Source organism: Oncorhynchus masou, chromosome 32, assembly GCF_036934945.1.
Source record: "Oncorhynchus masou masou isolate Uvic2021 chromosome 32, UVic_Omas_1.1, whole genome shotgun sequence".
In the NCBI taxonomy this organism is placed as follows: Eukaryota; Metazoa; Chordata; class Actinopteri; order Salmoniformes; family Salmonidae; genus Oncorhynchus; species Oncorhynchus masou.
In genome coordinates this window covers 43,873,482-43,889,852 of record NC_088243.1, presented here as the reverse complement: position 1 = coordinate 43,889,852, position 16,371 = coordinate 43,873,482, and the positions used below count along the sequence as shown (strand labels likewise).

General features: G+C 40.7%; 1 protein-coding gene and 1 pseudogene across 1 annotated transcript in view; one reads left to right on the top strand and one right to left on the bottom strand.

Moving 5' to 3' along the window:
* The window catches only part of LOC135526112 (kelch domain-containing protein 2-like), a 36,173-nt pseudogene extending 29,353 nt beyond the window's left edge, over nucleotides 1-6,820 (top strand).
* Nucleotides 6,821-6,981: 161 nt separating this feature from the next.
* The window catches only part of LOC135526111 (ribosome quality control complex subunit NEMF-like), a 34,848-nt gene continuing 25,458 nt past the window's right edge, over nucleotides 6,982-16,371 (bottom strand). Inside the window, exons 23-32 of the mRNA XM_064954225.1 lie at nucleotides 13,521-13,560; nucleotides 12,058-12,113; nucleotides 11,818-11,968; nucleotides 11,564-11,641; nucleotides 11,163-11,345; nucleotides 9,540-9,578; nucleotides 9,320-9,426; nucleotides 9,075-9,118; nucleotides 8,077-8,156; nucleotides 6,982-7,390 (exon numbers count right to left, since the gene is read on the bottom strand). Of these exons, the coding sequence (XP_064810297.1) occupies nucleotides 7,313-7,390; nucleotides 8,077-8,156; nucleotides 9,075-9,118; nucleotides 9,320-9,426; nucleotides 9,540-9,578; nucleotides 11,163-11,345; nucleotides 11,564-11,641; nucleotides 11,818-11,968; nucleotides 12,058-12,113; nucleotides 13,521-13,560 (856 nt within the window). The 3' untranslated portion in view covers nucleotides 6,982-7,312. The remainder of the gene's footprint in view (nucleotides 7,391-8,076; nucleotides 8,157-9,074; nucleotides 9,119-9,319; nucleotides 9,427-9,539; nucleotides 9,579-11,162; nucleotides 11,346-11,563; nucleotides 11,642-11,817; nucleotides 11,969-12,057; nucleotides 12,114-13,520; nucleotides 13,561-16,371) is intronic.

Here is a 16,371-nt window from a genome sequence, read left to right as displayed (position 1 = left end):
GCACTTTTACTTTCTTCTCCAACACTTTGGTTTTGCATTATTTAAAACAAATTGAACATGTTTCATTATTTACTTGAGGATAAATTGATTTTTGATCTATTATATTAAGTTAAAATAAGTGTTCATTCAGTATTGTCATTATTACAAATACATTTTTTAAATCGGCCGATTAATCGGTATCGGCTTCATTGGTCCTCCAATAATCGGTATCGGCATTGAAAAATCATAATCGGTCGACCTCTAGTATGCAGGCTGTGGAAGCACTGGGACATTTTCAGCTTCCAGGAATTGTGTACATTATCATGCTGAAAAATTAGGTGATGGCAGCAAATGAATGGCACGACAATGGGCCTCAGAATCTTGTCATGTTATCTCTGTGCATTCAACGTGACATAGATAAAATGCTTCAAGTCCGTAGCTTATGCCTTCCCATACTATAACCCCACCGCCACCATGGGGCACTCTGTTCACAGCATTTACATCAGCAAACCGCTCGCCCAGTTGTGAGGCCGGTTGGATGTATTGCCAAATTCTCTAAATCGAAGTTTGAGCGAAATTAATGTAACGGTTGAGAAATGGTGCACTTGTGTAATGATCTTGCTGTTTTAATCAGCTTCTTGAGATGCGTTACCTGTCAGGTGGATGGATTATCTTGGCGAAGGAATAAATGCTCACTAACAGGAATGTAAACATTTGTGCATACAATTTGAGGGAAATAAGCTTTTTGTGCATATGGAACATTTCTGGGATTTCAGCTCATGAAACATGAAACCAACCCCTAACATGTGTTCATATTTTTGTTCAGTGTAGATGAGTGTACCTAATAAACGTGTGTGTGTGTGTGTGTAGTTAGCTGCTTATAGCCCCATGTTGGGGATGGGAATTCTTAACTACAGTGAATGTCTATCGCTCCAACAACCCTTATACTCTCTTACTCAAAATCCTTGTGCATGCAAACCTATGTAGCCCTCTTCTCCAATCCAGGTGATCATGGCAGAAATGGAGGACATTGCTGACCGCTTGCCTGTTGATGAGGAAGACGAGGAGTCTGAGAGAGATGAAGAGGACAGAGAATTTGACTGGGTGGTGGACGAGGCTGATGAACTCGATGAGGATGCAGTTCTTCTGGACACTGAAGAAGAGCCCTTTGAGTTGGACCAGCCAGCTGAGCGCAGTGGTGGATGGCCACTGCATGTATGTTTGGGGAGGATATAAGGTAAGCAAGTATGACTGACAGACATTTGTAATTCTCTGTCGGATGAACAGTAATATTTATTAAGACCTTTGTTTAGATGTTAGTTTATAGTGTATCTAAATAATAGGATTCTGAACTATACCATTCCAATCAGTCTTTAACCATCATTTTTACTGGGAGATTTGGCATCCACTTTGACCTTCCTAAACATTTTGTCTGGAGTTTTACTGTGTTATCTATTACCAGGGAAAGTGTGACATGGGTCAAGTGGACCAAAAACAGTGTCAAGATTCTTGTAATTCCATTGACTTCCCTCTTGCTTGTCTTCTCACTAGAATCCCCAGACCACTGGCTTCATTGACTTATACTTGCCAAGGAATGAAATCTGGATATACAACATGGAGACAGAATGATGGTAATAAGGATTTTAACTTAATTTTGTTTATAGTTATGTTTCTAGCTGTGAAATCTAGATTGTCACAAATCAAATGGCACCCTATTCCCTATATTGTGCACAACTTTTGACCAGACTTTATACAGTGTCTTCAGAAAGTATTCATATCACTTGACTTATTCAACATTTTGTTGTTACAGCCTGAATAAAAGAATGGATTAGACTAAAACTCAATACCCAATAATGACAAAGCGAAAATGTTTTTAGAAACTTTAACAAATTTATTGAAAATGAAATACAGATATATAATGTATATAAGTATTCACACCCCTGAGTCAATGCATGTTAGAATCACCTTTGGCAGTGACTACAGCTGTGAGTCTTTCTGGGTAAGTCTTAAGAGCTTTGCACACCTGGATTGTACAATATTTGCAAATTATTATTTTAAATTCTTCAAGCTCTGAAGTTGGTTGTTGATCATTACTAGACAGCCATTTAAGTCTTGCCATATATTTCCCAGACAATTTGAAATCAAAGCTATAACTAGGCCACGCAGGAACATTCAATGTCATCTTGGTAAGTGACTCCAGTGTATTTGGCCTTGTGTTTTAGGGTACAGTCCTGCTGAAAGGTGAATTTGTCTCCCAGTATCGGTTGGAAGACAGACTGAACCAGGTTTTCCTCAAGGATTTTGCCTGTACTTAGTGCTATTCTGTTTATTTTTTTTATCTTAAACTCTGGAATCCTTGCCGATGACGAGCATACCCATAACATGATGCAGCCACCACCACGCTTGACAATGAAGCGTGGTACTCAGTGATGTTGTGTAGGATTTGCCCCAAACATAACACTTTGTATTCAGGCCTTTATTTTAGGGCTTTTTACTTTAGTGCCTTATTGTAAACATGATGCATATTTTTGTAATATTTATATTCTGTACAGGCTTCATTTTCATTCAGTCAATTAGGTTATAGTATTGTAGAGTAGCTACAATGTTGTTGATCCATTGTGAGTAGGCCAATGCCACAAACTAAATGTAATCCATTTTAAATTCAGGCTACAACACAATGTGGTAAAAGTCAAGGGGTGTGAATACTTTCTGAACGGCACTATCTACTGTCTGTATTTGCAGGAAGAAGCAGATGGCGGGGGGTAACCTTCATGCCGCCATGTCTGGCAGCTGTGGAGTGTGTGAGGACGGCGTCCTCTATCTGTTTGGAGGCCACCATGCCAGAGGAAACACTAACCGGGTGTGTGCGTGCGTGTTACGTCTTGTATAATTTTGGGACACAGAACCAAATTTCTCGTACACGCTGGCCAAATGCTGTATTTGCAGTAGTATTCTAGGGGCAAAGGATTTCAAAGTGCACACCCCTCCCTTTCTGCCAAAGCCGTTCCCAGTCCCTCCCTTTCCAGAAACTGGAAATATTTTGTGCTGCATGCTACCAACATGGAGATAACTTTCGATGCAGTGATGATTAGAGAATTACAGAATTTTCCATTTAAAATCCCTGCTCCCACTTTAAAGCAACAATCCCAAAGCGGCTCCCCAACCCTGGTTTGGTAAACCGCTGAGGGATGATTCTGGAAAAATGTAACCACTCAAATTCATAGAGAGAGCTATGAATGCAAGGACTGACCATCCATGATATCAAAATGATAGTTTTAACCCTGGTTTGAGGCTATATAGTGTTTATTTATTTACAAACATTGGAGTAAAAACAAACTTTTATTTTGGTTTCTAATGGGGCACGAGGGTTGAACTAAGTTCATGAGGCATTTATAAGTTCTGAAAGAATCAATGGGGTACATATCATTTATTTATTAAGTCCACAAATGGATGTAGCAACTGCTGATTGTTCCTTTAAGCACCACAGCAGGACATTCACCATGGCATGATTTATGCTATCTCACCTCAGAAGCCTGTTTGCCAACAGACTTAAAGGTCCAATGCAGCCAAATCATTTCTGGGTAACTATTAAGTACCTTACTGTAATTGTTTTCCATTAAAACTAACATTTGCTTAATAGCAACAACAAAAAATTCTCAAGCAAGAATTTTGCAAGGACTGTGGCTGAGTGGGGAGGGGAAAACTTAATACCAGCTGTTATTGGTCTATTAATCAATTTATGGCCTGGTGACATCACCAGGAAAGCCTAAACTACTGCACATGCAAACAGGCTGATTAGATGGCCGTATGTAGATTGTATTTTCCACTATAACTTTTTTTTTTACAGTAACCCCGGTTTCCAGCCAACCTTAGAGTAAAGTAATGAAGTAAAACATGAAATGACCAGCATGATGGACTTCCCAGATGTCGACAAAACTAAATGCACTAGGTGTGATCTTTTTGTGTTTGTAAAATATATTTTAGCGAGAAATATCGGTGGAAATGCTTTTATGCGTAAGTATTGATATAATAACAAGTAAACTTGGAGTCACGCGATGACATGTCCTCCCACTACGACTCGTCGGGAAAGCATGCTGTTTATTAGGCTACAGATGAAATGAATGATGAACTTCACAGAGTGGTGAAAGTGCAAGGTGATGCTCCTTTCCAATAAATATTGAGGTTCTTATTCTGGTGATATCTTAAATCGATGCTTGGCTGCCATTTGACAAATCTCAATCTTTTGTCCTTAATCATAATATCATCATGTAGGCTATACGTCCGCTCTAGCCAACAGTGTGCCAATAAAGCTGTTGGCTGGAGAGCAATACCAGTGGGCAGCCGCAAAAAAAAAACATTTTGCGATGGAAGCCCATTTAACTTTTAATCGCTACATTTGCTGTACAATGATACAAAACACAAAACAGAATTGACTGCACTGGGCCTTTAAAAGTTTAATGTCTGTTACAAGAGACTAGTCTTATTCCATTTATACCGTCTGCCCTTCAGATCTTTCGGCTCCCTCTCCGAACACCTCTCCTCTGCTGGGAGGAGATGAGGCATCTCAAGGGCCTGGCCCCGTCCTCCAAGGACAAACTGGGCTGCTGGGTTCACAAGAATAGGTGAGTTGGTCTATTGGCAGGCAGTGTGTTTATATAATAGGTCTTCGAGTTGCTCCATCTCATTACCTCTAAAGCAGCCTTTACCAAGCTATGGGGTTGCAAGAGAAATTCTACACAGAACATCATACAAAATTGACTGATGATCTTCCCAATACCTTTGATGCATTTGTCACTTCAAACCATTTCTCCATTAACTGCCGGCTGTTCCCCAGGCTAGTATTCTTCGGTGGCTACGGATATATGGCACAAGGAGTTCACAGAGGGACATTTGAATACGATGAAACTTCATTCATGGTATGGTCAATTAATTGCACAACCCTTGAATCCTTCAGTTGCTTTTAACACCAGCTTTAAAATGGTCTGTTAAGTGTATCTGTCTGCAGCAAAGGGAGTTGTCAATAATTGTAAAGTTCTTGGTCGTGTTAATTAAGCACCAAACTTTTTTTTACTGAAACGGGGATAAATGTTTGTTCCGTAGTTAAATGTTTGCATGCCCTAATGAAAACAATCCCTTCTCTGTGTGTTGTAACAGGGAGATAATCCGGGGCGGGGCTGGAACAACCACATTCACATCCTGGACCTGGAGATGACCACCTGGAGCCAGCCAGTCACCAAGGTAACAGCATTCTCTTAAATCATGTCACAACTTTCTGTGTTGAAGCCATTTTGCACATCTGTTTCAATGGGAGCTCCAGTCTCACCTCTCCATTCCCCCTTTCTATTGAAGGGTAATGCCCCATCTCCCCGGGCAGCACATGCCTGTGCCAAGGTGGGCAACCGAGGCTATGTGTTTGGGGGGCGTTACAGGGTAAGTAGGAATGTTCTGAAAAGAGATTACTCAAGTTCCTGCTGAGTTTACGGTCACACTGTCTAATGTGAAATTGTATCACGGGCCTGTAGATAGATGTTGACCATGTTCATTTCTATGACTTATCACATAAAGGATCTTGTATTCTAAATGTTTGATGCTTTGTCTCCTTTACAACAGGATTACCGCCTGAACGACTTGCACTACATTGACATGGATTCCTGGGAGTGGCATGAAATGTAGTCCTCATCCAAAATGTCTTCATGCATGTTATAGCATTAAACACCTTTTTTTAGGGGAGGGGGCTGTGCTCTAACCCATAGATGTACCTCTGTTCACCTTTATGGGACTAACCCTTTACCCCGGTCCTATTTCCCCTTGACCTTTCCTTGCCCCTCTACAGGAGTGTTCCTCAGCAGGGTCCCGTGGGACGCTCATGGCACTCCCTCACCCCCGTGTCACCTGATCACATCTTCCTGTTCGGAGGCTTCACAACATATATAGAGAGACACTGAGTGAGTGAAGAATACTTTCTTATCCATTTTCCTTGAGTCCATGGCATGACCAAATGTTTTTATTCCTCCAACATTTTGTAATATATAAAGGTGACGCTTAGCTGTACTGCATCAGCAAGAACAAGTGGCAGCAGTACAAGCACAATCATACACAGAGCCCCAAGTAATATCACAAGAGAGAAACCAATTAGTGGTAATGAATGGGAGCTGCTTGTTTCACTGTTTGTGTGTGTGTCCTTAGTCATTTTCCTCTTTTTTTGTGTCAGGCTCTGGCACACGGCCTGTTCCGGTCCTGATGGGAGGTCTTTGTGTTTGGCGGTTGTGCCAATAACCTGCTGTCCCATCAGCGAGCACAGTGAGACCACAAGTGTCACTTAAAATTAGAACTACAAACTGATAACAAGGTTTACTACCAAGTATGGTTTGAATAAAGATATGTCAATTGCCTTTAACAGGCTCACAGCAAAGAGTTGCTGGTGTTCACAGTTCAACCCAAGTCACTTGTCTGGTGAGTAGAGAAACAACCCTGAACCCAGACAAAAACATGGCCCTAACTACTGGGTTTTGTTTATTAGGGAGGGCATGCAACAACAAAGGTTCAGTAGTCAGTCCGTTTGGTGCCTAATGAACACATCTTTTAGTCAATGTAAAACTTGCTTGTCCCCCTCTAGGTTCTGTATGGAAGCAGCATTGCAGCACAGAGAGTTGCTGGCTGCGTCATGGGACTGCCTGCCTAAACACCTGCTACACAGTCTCAAACAGAGGATGGGAGGCATCAATGCACCGGGGTCATGAGGCATATACCACCACATTCTATGGGATGCCGGGGTGTGTGGACAGCCATATGACCTTGGTGCTAGCTGAACAAAGAGGACAGCTCAACCCATCTTGTCACGAGTGTTATTAATTTAGTGAAAAAATTGTAGGCTTTTGATGGGAGTGGTGTTGGCCAGTCAGCAAGCATGGCAACGTTCATAATACTTACGTGTGAATTTGTCATGCCAGTGTTTGAAAATGTATATATATTTTTAAAGTGAAAGTACCATGTTAGTCAGAAGAGGCTTGTGTAGTATTTTCTGTTTTTAATCAGGTAATAATACCAGTTGCACTGAAGTTACCACAAAAAGTTTCTCATTTTGTATTATTTGCACAAGTTTCATAAAAATCTTAATTTTGAATCAAGAAAAAAATAAATGTAAAATCAGATTTTGTTCTGACATTTTGCATTGCTTTCCCCCGCCCTGTCATCTTGAAGTAAAGATCCAGGAAAATGTAATGCTTCGGTGCACAAGCTTTTCCTGTCATCCAATTGCAGACATAGTACTATTAAGGGTGGGGTTAACTCATTGTTTCGTGAAGAAAGTCGATGTCGACTAAATTGTATAGGTCTATTTCTTCTTGGCTGCCATTAGGTTAGGTGCTGACACTTTAACTTTGCCTGGGATGTTTCTTGATAAATCTGTATCCTGAAATGAGAAAAGGATGGTTGTTTTGTGCCAAGTGGCTACGCAGTCATTCATATCAAGTAATAGCTAAGGTGCTTACATATTCTAGAATGTCAAATTGATTTTATATACATAAATCACCCGTTTATAAATGCAACGCTCTCAGTATAGTGATGCAAGTCTTTAGATGTTGTACGCAATGTTATATTCCCTTTTGCGCGACTCTTAATTTTGCTGTTCAATTCTCCGTGTAGCCTGCTGTATGCCAAAGTAAAGGAAACACTAACTTACGAGTGATCATAAGGCGTTGGCCACCACTATGCCTCTTGGTATAGATTCTACAACTGTCTGTAGCTTTAAATATATACTTTGTATTCTTCATTTACTTAGATGTTGTGGATAAAGTTTAGAATGACATTTCATGTGTACAACATCTAAAGACCTGCATCGCTTTGCTGTTTCTAAAATTTATTGTATTTGGAGCCTTTGTTCATATTTTTCGGAAGTGATTTGCTGTTTGGAGTTTCTCAAATGTGAAATCACAAAAGATTTGTCTGGACCGGCATGTTATAGAAATAACATTCCATTTACATAAAATAACTCGAGCACGTTGGCTACCTGCCATTCAGTAGTCTCAAAATGGACTCTGTCCAATAAAAATAACTTGTTTTGTTACAGTGCACCCCAATGAATACGTTCCGCCTTACCTTGACACTGCGAAACAGGTCCTTCTCTCTAGTCGAAGCCTCCCTGGCCTTCATGAAGCTGAATACTGCAGTGCGGGCAGCTGGGAGGACAAAATATAGATACAGAATTTCCTAGGATCCAGCCATGTCATCATTTATAATACTAGATAAGATAGAGACCTGCACACTGTCAAAAAAAGTTTTGGATTTTTTCCCTTTTGTTACTGTGCGGGTCTCCACCTCTTCCAGTATTCATATTTTGACTCCTATGCACCTGGGACACTATTCAGTAGTAAGGACCTTAAGACGCAAGTGCTGAGTGATTAGTGCTTGAGGTTGTTTTGGTTAATTTAAAAATATATATAGATTATTTGGATGGAACGCTGAAACAATTCATAAAAAGTCCCATGAAGGTATTGACTGCTTTTCACTTATGGACCATCATTTATTCACTTTAGTAAAATACTTCAGTTGTGTATTACATTTGTTTTATGACTTTTTTATTTAATTCCAAGTCATCATCTCTATAGAGCTGCTGCATATGCTATCTGATAAAACCACAATTTTGTAGTTTTTCAAAGTAAAGGCATACTTTTATGACTGCTGAATACCAACAACCAATCACTTAAATCATGTATTTTCAGGTAGAGACACCTTGTGAAGCAACAGCTGCTCTCTATATCCCCTCAAGATCGTGATTTCTTCTGCCTCTTCATAGCAGGCATAAAAGAAACCAACCAGACAAGTAGATGCGCAATTGATTGTGGTCATTGGAGATAATTACGTTTTATGCACTTAACTATGTAGAATTCTGACCTGTTGGAAACTACAACTCCCTCACACAGTTCAGGCTGGATCTGATTTATTTATAGAGAAACAACAATGTGCGGATTGAGCTCAGAAAAAAACAGAACGAAATGGAATTCGGATCAATTAGTTGTATAAAAACTGAAATTTTGGTTAATCACTTGGCACACGCCCTCTTATCATTGATAACACGTTAACTGCTCTGATATTACCTTTTCCTTTCTTCTGGGTCCCTGGGGTCAACTTCACCTTGTGCCTAGTGGAAAACACTGTTGTTTAGCTAACTTTGAAAACATAGCCATGTCCCATTTCCTACGGCAAATGGAAGCAGAATAAGTATATCCTTATACAGGTAAATGGATTAATCAACATTGGTGTTAGGTTGGCTTCGATGGAATGGTAGGAATTACTGGCGTTACATAGATATTATAAAACTAGGTAGATATGTTGTCCTTACTTGTAGTTGGAGAGGGCAGTGTAGGGGGCACAGACTGGCACAGCGAACAGCAGTACATCCTCTGGGTGGGGTTGGCCCGTCAGAGAATTCAGCAGTTTCTCTGCTTCCTAAGGAAGTCAATGGAGAGACACAATAAGACAAGGATGTTGGCCCTGCAACAAAGGATTTCATTAAAATATATTTATAGGCCAGGTTTGAACAGTAATCTCAAAGAACCCACCTCTGCTCCAGGGTTGTCTTGGTCCTGATCATCTCCTTCCTGCAACATAAACGGGCAGCAGGGTAGCCTAGTGGTTAGAGCGTTGGACGAGTAATCGAAAGGTTGCAAGTTCGAATCCCCGAGCTGACAAGATACAAATCTGTCGTTCTGCCCCTGAACAGGCAGTTAACCCACTGTTCCTAGGCTCTCATTGAAAATAAGAATTTGTTCTTAACTGACTTGCCTAGTAAAATAAAGGTAAATTAAATTAAAAATAAATAAAAAATAGTCTTCCTCCCTTTTCTTCAGTCACCTTTGTTTCAATTCTTAGATCAAGCAAACATGGATTCAGAGGCCCTGTTCAAATATTCTTAAAATAATCACTGATCTGACAAATGGATTAATGATTGGTGCAAGTTTTCCATGGCATTGCTTTAATCAATTATGTCATGTAGATCAGTAGCTACGTTTATTAACTTGTCCAGTAATTTTTTTTCTCGAGATTTTGCCAGTTTGCATAGAAAATAGATGTGACAATTGCCTTCTACGGTGCATTTCCAGTCTTAACAGTCTTGTGGTGACAAAAACAGGTGGACATAATGATGTCACAACAAAAACCTAGTGTCAAATAGAAATGAAGTGTTTCCATGATACATTTAGGCAGCCTGTATTCCCTCCCACCTATCTGTTTCATGTCTCAGATAGCCCGCAAAAGCCATGGATAGAATGCAAGAATTTACAAAAATGTATCATGTGCCATCATAACACCATACACCATGCCATGGTGAAACTTGCACTCCTGTAGATCTGAAATAATTGGATGGTGAAACTTGCATCTTGCCAACATAATTCAAGCATTCTTGAAAGTCAAGACAATCCTTGTGGAAAAATGTATATTTAGAAAGCAGTAGGCATTTAGAATTAAATGTGGAGTGAAGCTTTGTAATTGCGTGATATCACGTGCCACACGTACCTTCATAAATGATTAAGCCATCATCATTTGTTGCAATAAGAGAGTTTGACAAAAGAAAAATCCACCCGTCGAATAGTTAAAAATGTAAAAAAGATGAAGTGTTGGTCACATGTTTCATGAGTGGAAATATACCATATGCACAGAAATATTTTTTCTCTCATTTTTTATATCCCCATTAGTGAGCATTTCTCCTTTCATCAACTGATTTCCTTCTATGAACTGTAACTCAGTAAAATCGTTGCGTGTTTTGCGTTTATATATTTTTGTTCAGTATTGATCTTTAGAACATTTCTATTATACTTTTGACCTATTTCTATTATACTAGTGGGGCGGCAGGTAACCTCGTGGTTAGGGTGCTGTACTAGTAACCGAAAGGTTGCAAGATCGAATGCCCGAGCTGACAAGATAAAACTCAGTCGTTCTGCCCCTGAACAAGGCAATTAACCCACTGTTCCTAGGCCGTCACTGAAAATAAGAATGTGTTCTTAACTGACTTGGCTAGTTAAATGTAATTACATTTTTTTTTTTATCACAATTTTGGGACACTCTTTTTGTCTAATAAACCTCAGGTCAATGGAAACCTGCCTAGTGATTACTTTGAGGAAGGAATCATTCATTTTAAGAGTATTTGCGTGTTCCCTGGAGAAAGGAAAACAAAAACCTTTTTTTACCTTGTCATACTGTTCAGGTGCTGCTCCCTCCTCCACAGCTAGACCCTCCTCTTCTGGTTTCTTTAAGATGACCTGAGGACGGGGTCTCTGGACTTGCTTCTGGGGTGCTTTTCTCAACACCTCGTCTTTGCCCTTCCCTTTCTTGCCCTTCTTAGGCTTCTCTTCCTTAGTGGAGCCAGCAGACTGCAGATGGAAAATTTCAATAAATTCCTGTACTGTACTGCTTTATTGAAAACATTTATTGGTAACCAGTAACCAGCCATGAAAAAAAACTCAGTTTCATTCAATGTGTTTTTCATACATTTTCTGGTATACAGATATGGTCATATCATTAATGTGTTCCAGTTCGTAATCCAGACATTTCAACAGTGTGAGGGAAAGTTCAACATCATACTCCTCACCCCCAACAATTTCATCATCAGCTCCCGATCCTCTTCATCTTGGTCTTTGTACTTCTCTTTAATTTTCTTCAGCTTGTTCTAGATTTCAACAACAGCATAGATGAAAAGCTTGACTTTCAAGAGCAGTTTATTATTCTAACTAATGCCACCACGAAGACAGCAAAGCTGACAATAACCTTAGCCAGCACTAGAACCAATCTCTGGTCGAATTGGACAACTAATTTAGTTCATTTAAAACTTTGAAAATGTCTCACCTTTTGATGTCTCTTAAGAGGATGCTGAGAGGCTCCTCCCCCTCCTCCACTCTTGGTTTTCTGATTGGCTGCGGAGGCACCATGCGTCTCCTCAGTCTTTCCCTCTTCTTCCTGAGATTCAGAATGATCCTGTTTCCCCTTCTTCTCCTCCCTTTGGACAAGAAGAGCAGCAAAACAAAACCATTGCATTCATGCATGTTAGCCACGAGGGAAGGTTACATTGCTATGTATTTAGCTTACCTTCTTTGCTTGGTTGTAATGTGTTTCCCCCCCTCTTTTTGCGCCTCCACCTCAACCTAATGAAGAATAAATTGTACATACAGTTAAATAGGAAGTTTACATACACCTTAGCCAAATACATTTAAACTTTTCTCTCACAATTCCTGACATATAATCGTGGTAGAAATTCCCTGTCTTAGGATCACCACTATATTTTAAGAATGTAAAATGTCAGAATAATAGTAGAGAGTGATCTCAGCTTTTATTTCTTTCATCACATTCCCAGTGTGTCAGAAGTTTACAATACACTCGATTAGTATTTGGTAGCATTGCCTTTAAATTGTTTAACTTGGGTCAAACATTAAGGGTAGCCTTCCACAAGCTTCCCACAATAAGTTGGGTGAATTTTAGCCCACACGTTTTCTATAGGATTGAGGTCAGGGCTTTGTGATGGCCATTCCAATACCTTGACTTTGTTGTCCTTAAGCGATTTTGCCACAACATTGGAAGTATGCTTGGGGTCATTGTCCATTTGAAAGACCCATTTGCAACCCTCCCCCGTTTTCCTCCAAACATCATGATGGTCATTATGACAGAGAGTTATATTTTTGTTTCATCAGACCAAAGGACATTTCTCCAAAAAGTATGGTCTTTGTCCCCATGTGCAGTTCCAAACCGTAGTGTGGATTTTTTATGGAGGGTTTGGAGCAGTGGCTTCTTCCTTGCTGAGTGGCCTTTCAGGTTATGTCGATATAGATACTTTAGTACCCGTTTCCTCCAGCATCTTCACAAGGTCGTTTGCTGTTGTTCTGGGAATGATTTGCACTTTTCGCACCAAAGTACGTTCATCTCTAGGAGACAGAACACTTCCTGAGCGGTATGACGGCTGTGTGGTCCCATGGTGTTTATTGTTTGTACAGATGAACGTGGTGCCTTCAGGCACTTGGAAATTGCTCCCAAAGATGAACCAGACTTGTGGAGGTCTACAAAAAAATGTCTGAGGTCTTGGCTGACTTCTTTTGATTTTCCCATGATGTCAAGCAAAGAGGCACGGAGTTTGTAGGTAGGCCTTGAAATACATCCACAGGTTCACCTCCAATTGACTCAAATGACGTCAATGGGCCTATCAGAAGCTTGTAAAGCCATGAAAATTTTCTGGAATTTTTCTAGGTGTTTAAAACCACAGTCAACTTAGTGTATGTAAACATCTGACCCACTGGAATTGTAATACAGTGAAATAAGCTTACTTGTGTCATGCACAAAATAGATGTCTTAACTGACTTGCCAAAACTATAGTTTGTTAACAAGACATTTGTGGAGTGGTTGAAAAAGGTGTTTTAATGACTCCAACCTGTGTGTATGTAAACTTCCGACTTCAACTGTATGATATTACGTTTACAAAATAAAAACGTATACTATAAAACATCAATTATTTTATTGCATGATGCAAAAGGTCAGAAGTTCACCGATCACAATGGCTTTACCTGAATGGACACCTTTTTGAAACCAGCACTTTGGGTTTCCCTGGAGAGAGAAACAAACAGAAACCTTTCTGATACTGTTGCACTTTCGGGCACTGAACAGACCTGGGTCAAATAGACATTTCAAATACTTTATTCTGCCATCGTATCTTACGGCAAAAAAAGAGCTTCTGGATATCAGGACAGCAATCACTCACCTCATATTAGACAAATATTTTTTCTTCAACAAGCAGGATGCACAGTATGTACTTCAGACACCCAACAAGGCCAAAATCCCTGTCATTGGCAAGAGAAAGAGACGCAGGTATAGAGGACACAGGGCGGGTTTGTCTCGTAAGGATCCGCTGACAGCGTTTGGGAAATCTGCCCTTACCATCAGTATTACTTGCCAACGTACAATCATTGGACAATAAATTAGATTGAGGTACGATCACGAATATCCTACCAAAAGGACATCAAAAACTGTAATATCTTACGTTTCACTGAATTGTGGCTGAATGACGACATGGATAAAATTTAGCTGGCGGGATATATACGCTGCACCGGCTAGATAGAACAACACACTACGTCCGGTAAGACGAGCGGGGTTCTGTGTATATTTGTAAAAAAAAACAGCTGGTGCACGAAATCTAACCCAGAGGCGGCTCTCCTAGTGGCCGGGGACTTTAATGCAGGGAAACTTAAATCAGTCTTACCTCATTTCTATCAGCATGTTAAATGTGCAACCACATTTAAAAAATTCTAGGTAACCTTTACTCCACACACAGAGACGCTTTCAAAGCTCTCCCTCGCTCTCTATTTAGCAAATCTGATCATAATTCTATCCTCCTAATTCCTGCTTACAAGTAAAAATGTAAGCAGGATGCACCAGTGACTCGGTCTAAACTACAGGACTGTAGACTGTAGTAGAGTTGCCGCATTCAAGGTGTGGGACTCTAACCTGGAAGCTTCTAAGAAATCCTGCTATGTCCTCCGACGAACCATCAAACAGGCAAAGCGCCAATACAGGACTAAGATTGAATCGTACTACACTGGCTCCGACGCTCGTCAGATGTGGCAGGGCCTGCAAACTATTACAGACTACAAAGGGAAGAACAGCCACGAGCTGCCCAGTGACATGAGCCTACCAGACAAGCTAAATCAGTGTCGGAGATCAGGCCTACCACTGTTGTGTCATCTGTAAACTTAATGGTGGTGCTGTAGTCGTGCCTGGCCATGCAGTCGCTTCGAGGCAAGCAACACCGAGGCATGCATGAGAGAATCAGCTGTTCCGGACGACTGTGTGATCACGCTCTCCATAGCCGTCGTGAGAAATACCTTTTTTATAATTTACCAGTTATTGTTTCAACACTGCCTTGAAATGCTTGGACAGAGTTCAGGAGCCAAGATGATTTGGATTGACTCAGTCATTCCTGTAGAGTATCTTCTGTTTCCAGAAGGTGTTTAAGTTATCAATAAAAGTGACTACAGTAGTCTTTTAGCCCGATGTGTAATGCCAGCAGTCTGCTGAATCTTTCACACCTGCGGCCCGACGATGGTACTGGACCTGAAATTATTGGCTGTTTTTGAGTCTTTTAATGCTAAAATCAGTTCTTTAAAATCCATTTTTTAAACGTTCCAAGCTAGCTCTCCTGATGTCGTCTGACCCCACATGGACTACGAAAGTGTCATGTGGGAAAAAGTAGGTGGGCGTGGCCCAGTAGCTTATGTAGGTTTGCTACTTGCTTGCTAAGTGTAGCTACTTCGCTCCTGTAGGTCCTTTGCAAGCAAGCAGTTGCTGCATTGTAAGTCAACGCTGTCCACATTGTCCCGGAACAAAACAAAGTAAACGCAGCTCCTGCAACGTTGGAAACGTTCAATGGCGGCCTCCATTGGAGACCGCCGAGCCAGCTAGGCTAGCTGGGCTTTCGCGTCTCTCCCCCTATACAGAATCTGTCAGGATCCCAGCAGGACAGATAGCAGCGCTCACAGCAACTTAGCTCAACAGAGCCATAGGATTCAAAATAAAAGTATATAAAAAAACAGTCAGTAAACAGTCAGTAAAAACAGTCAGTAAACCAATGTCTTTAGTTCAGGCTCCAGTGTTCGACAGGTTACAGTTTCAGTGGTCGACAACAACAAACATACGTCGCACTCTGATGACATTCATCAAGGTTTAGGCTTTAAGACATGAAGGTCAGTCAATGCGGAAAAAGTCAAGAACTTTTACAGTGCAGTCCTAAAAACCATCAAGCGCTCTGATGAAACTGACTCTCATGAGGATCACCACAGGAAAGGAAGGCCCAGAGTTCTCTCTGCTACAGATAAGCTCATTAGAGTTAACGGCACCCCCAATTGCAGCCCAAATTTATGCATCACAGAGTTCAAGTAAGGAACAAATCTCAACATCAACTGTTCAGAGTAGACTGAGTGAATCATGCCTTCATGGTCGAATTTCTGCAAAGAAACCACTACTACAGGACAACAATAAGAAGAAGAGACTTGCTTGGGTCAAGAAACATGAGCAATGGACATCAGACCGGTGGAAATCTCTTTGGTCTGAGGAGTCCAAATTTGAGATTTTTGGTTCCAACTGCAGTGTCTTTGTGAGACGCTGAGTAGGTGAACAGATGATCTCTGCATGTGTGGTTCCCACGGTGAAGCATGAAGGAGGAGGTGTGATGGTACTTTGCTGGTGACTGTGATTTATTTAGAATTCAAGGCACACTTACCACAGAAATATGCTATCCCCATCTGGTTGGGACTATCATTTGGGACTATCATTTGTTTTTCAACAGAACAAAAACCAAAAACGCATCTCCAGGCTGTGTAAGGGTTATTTGATCAAGAAGGAGAGTGATGGAGTGCTGCATCA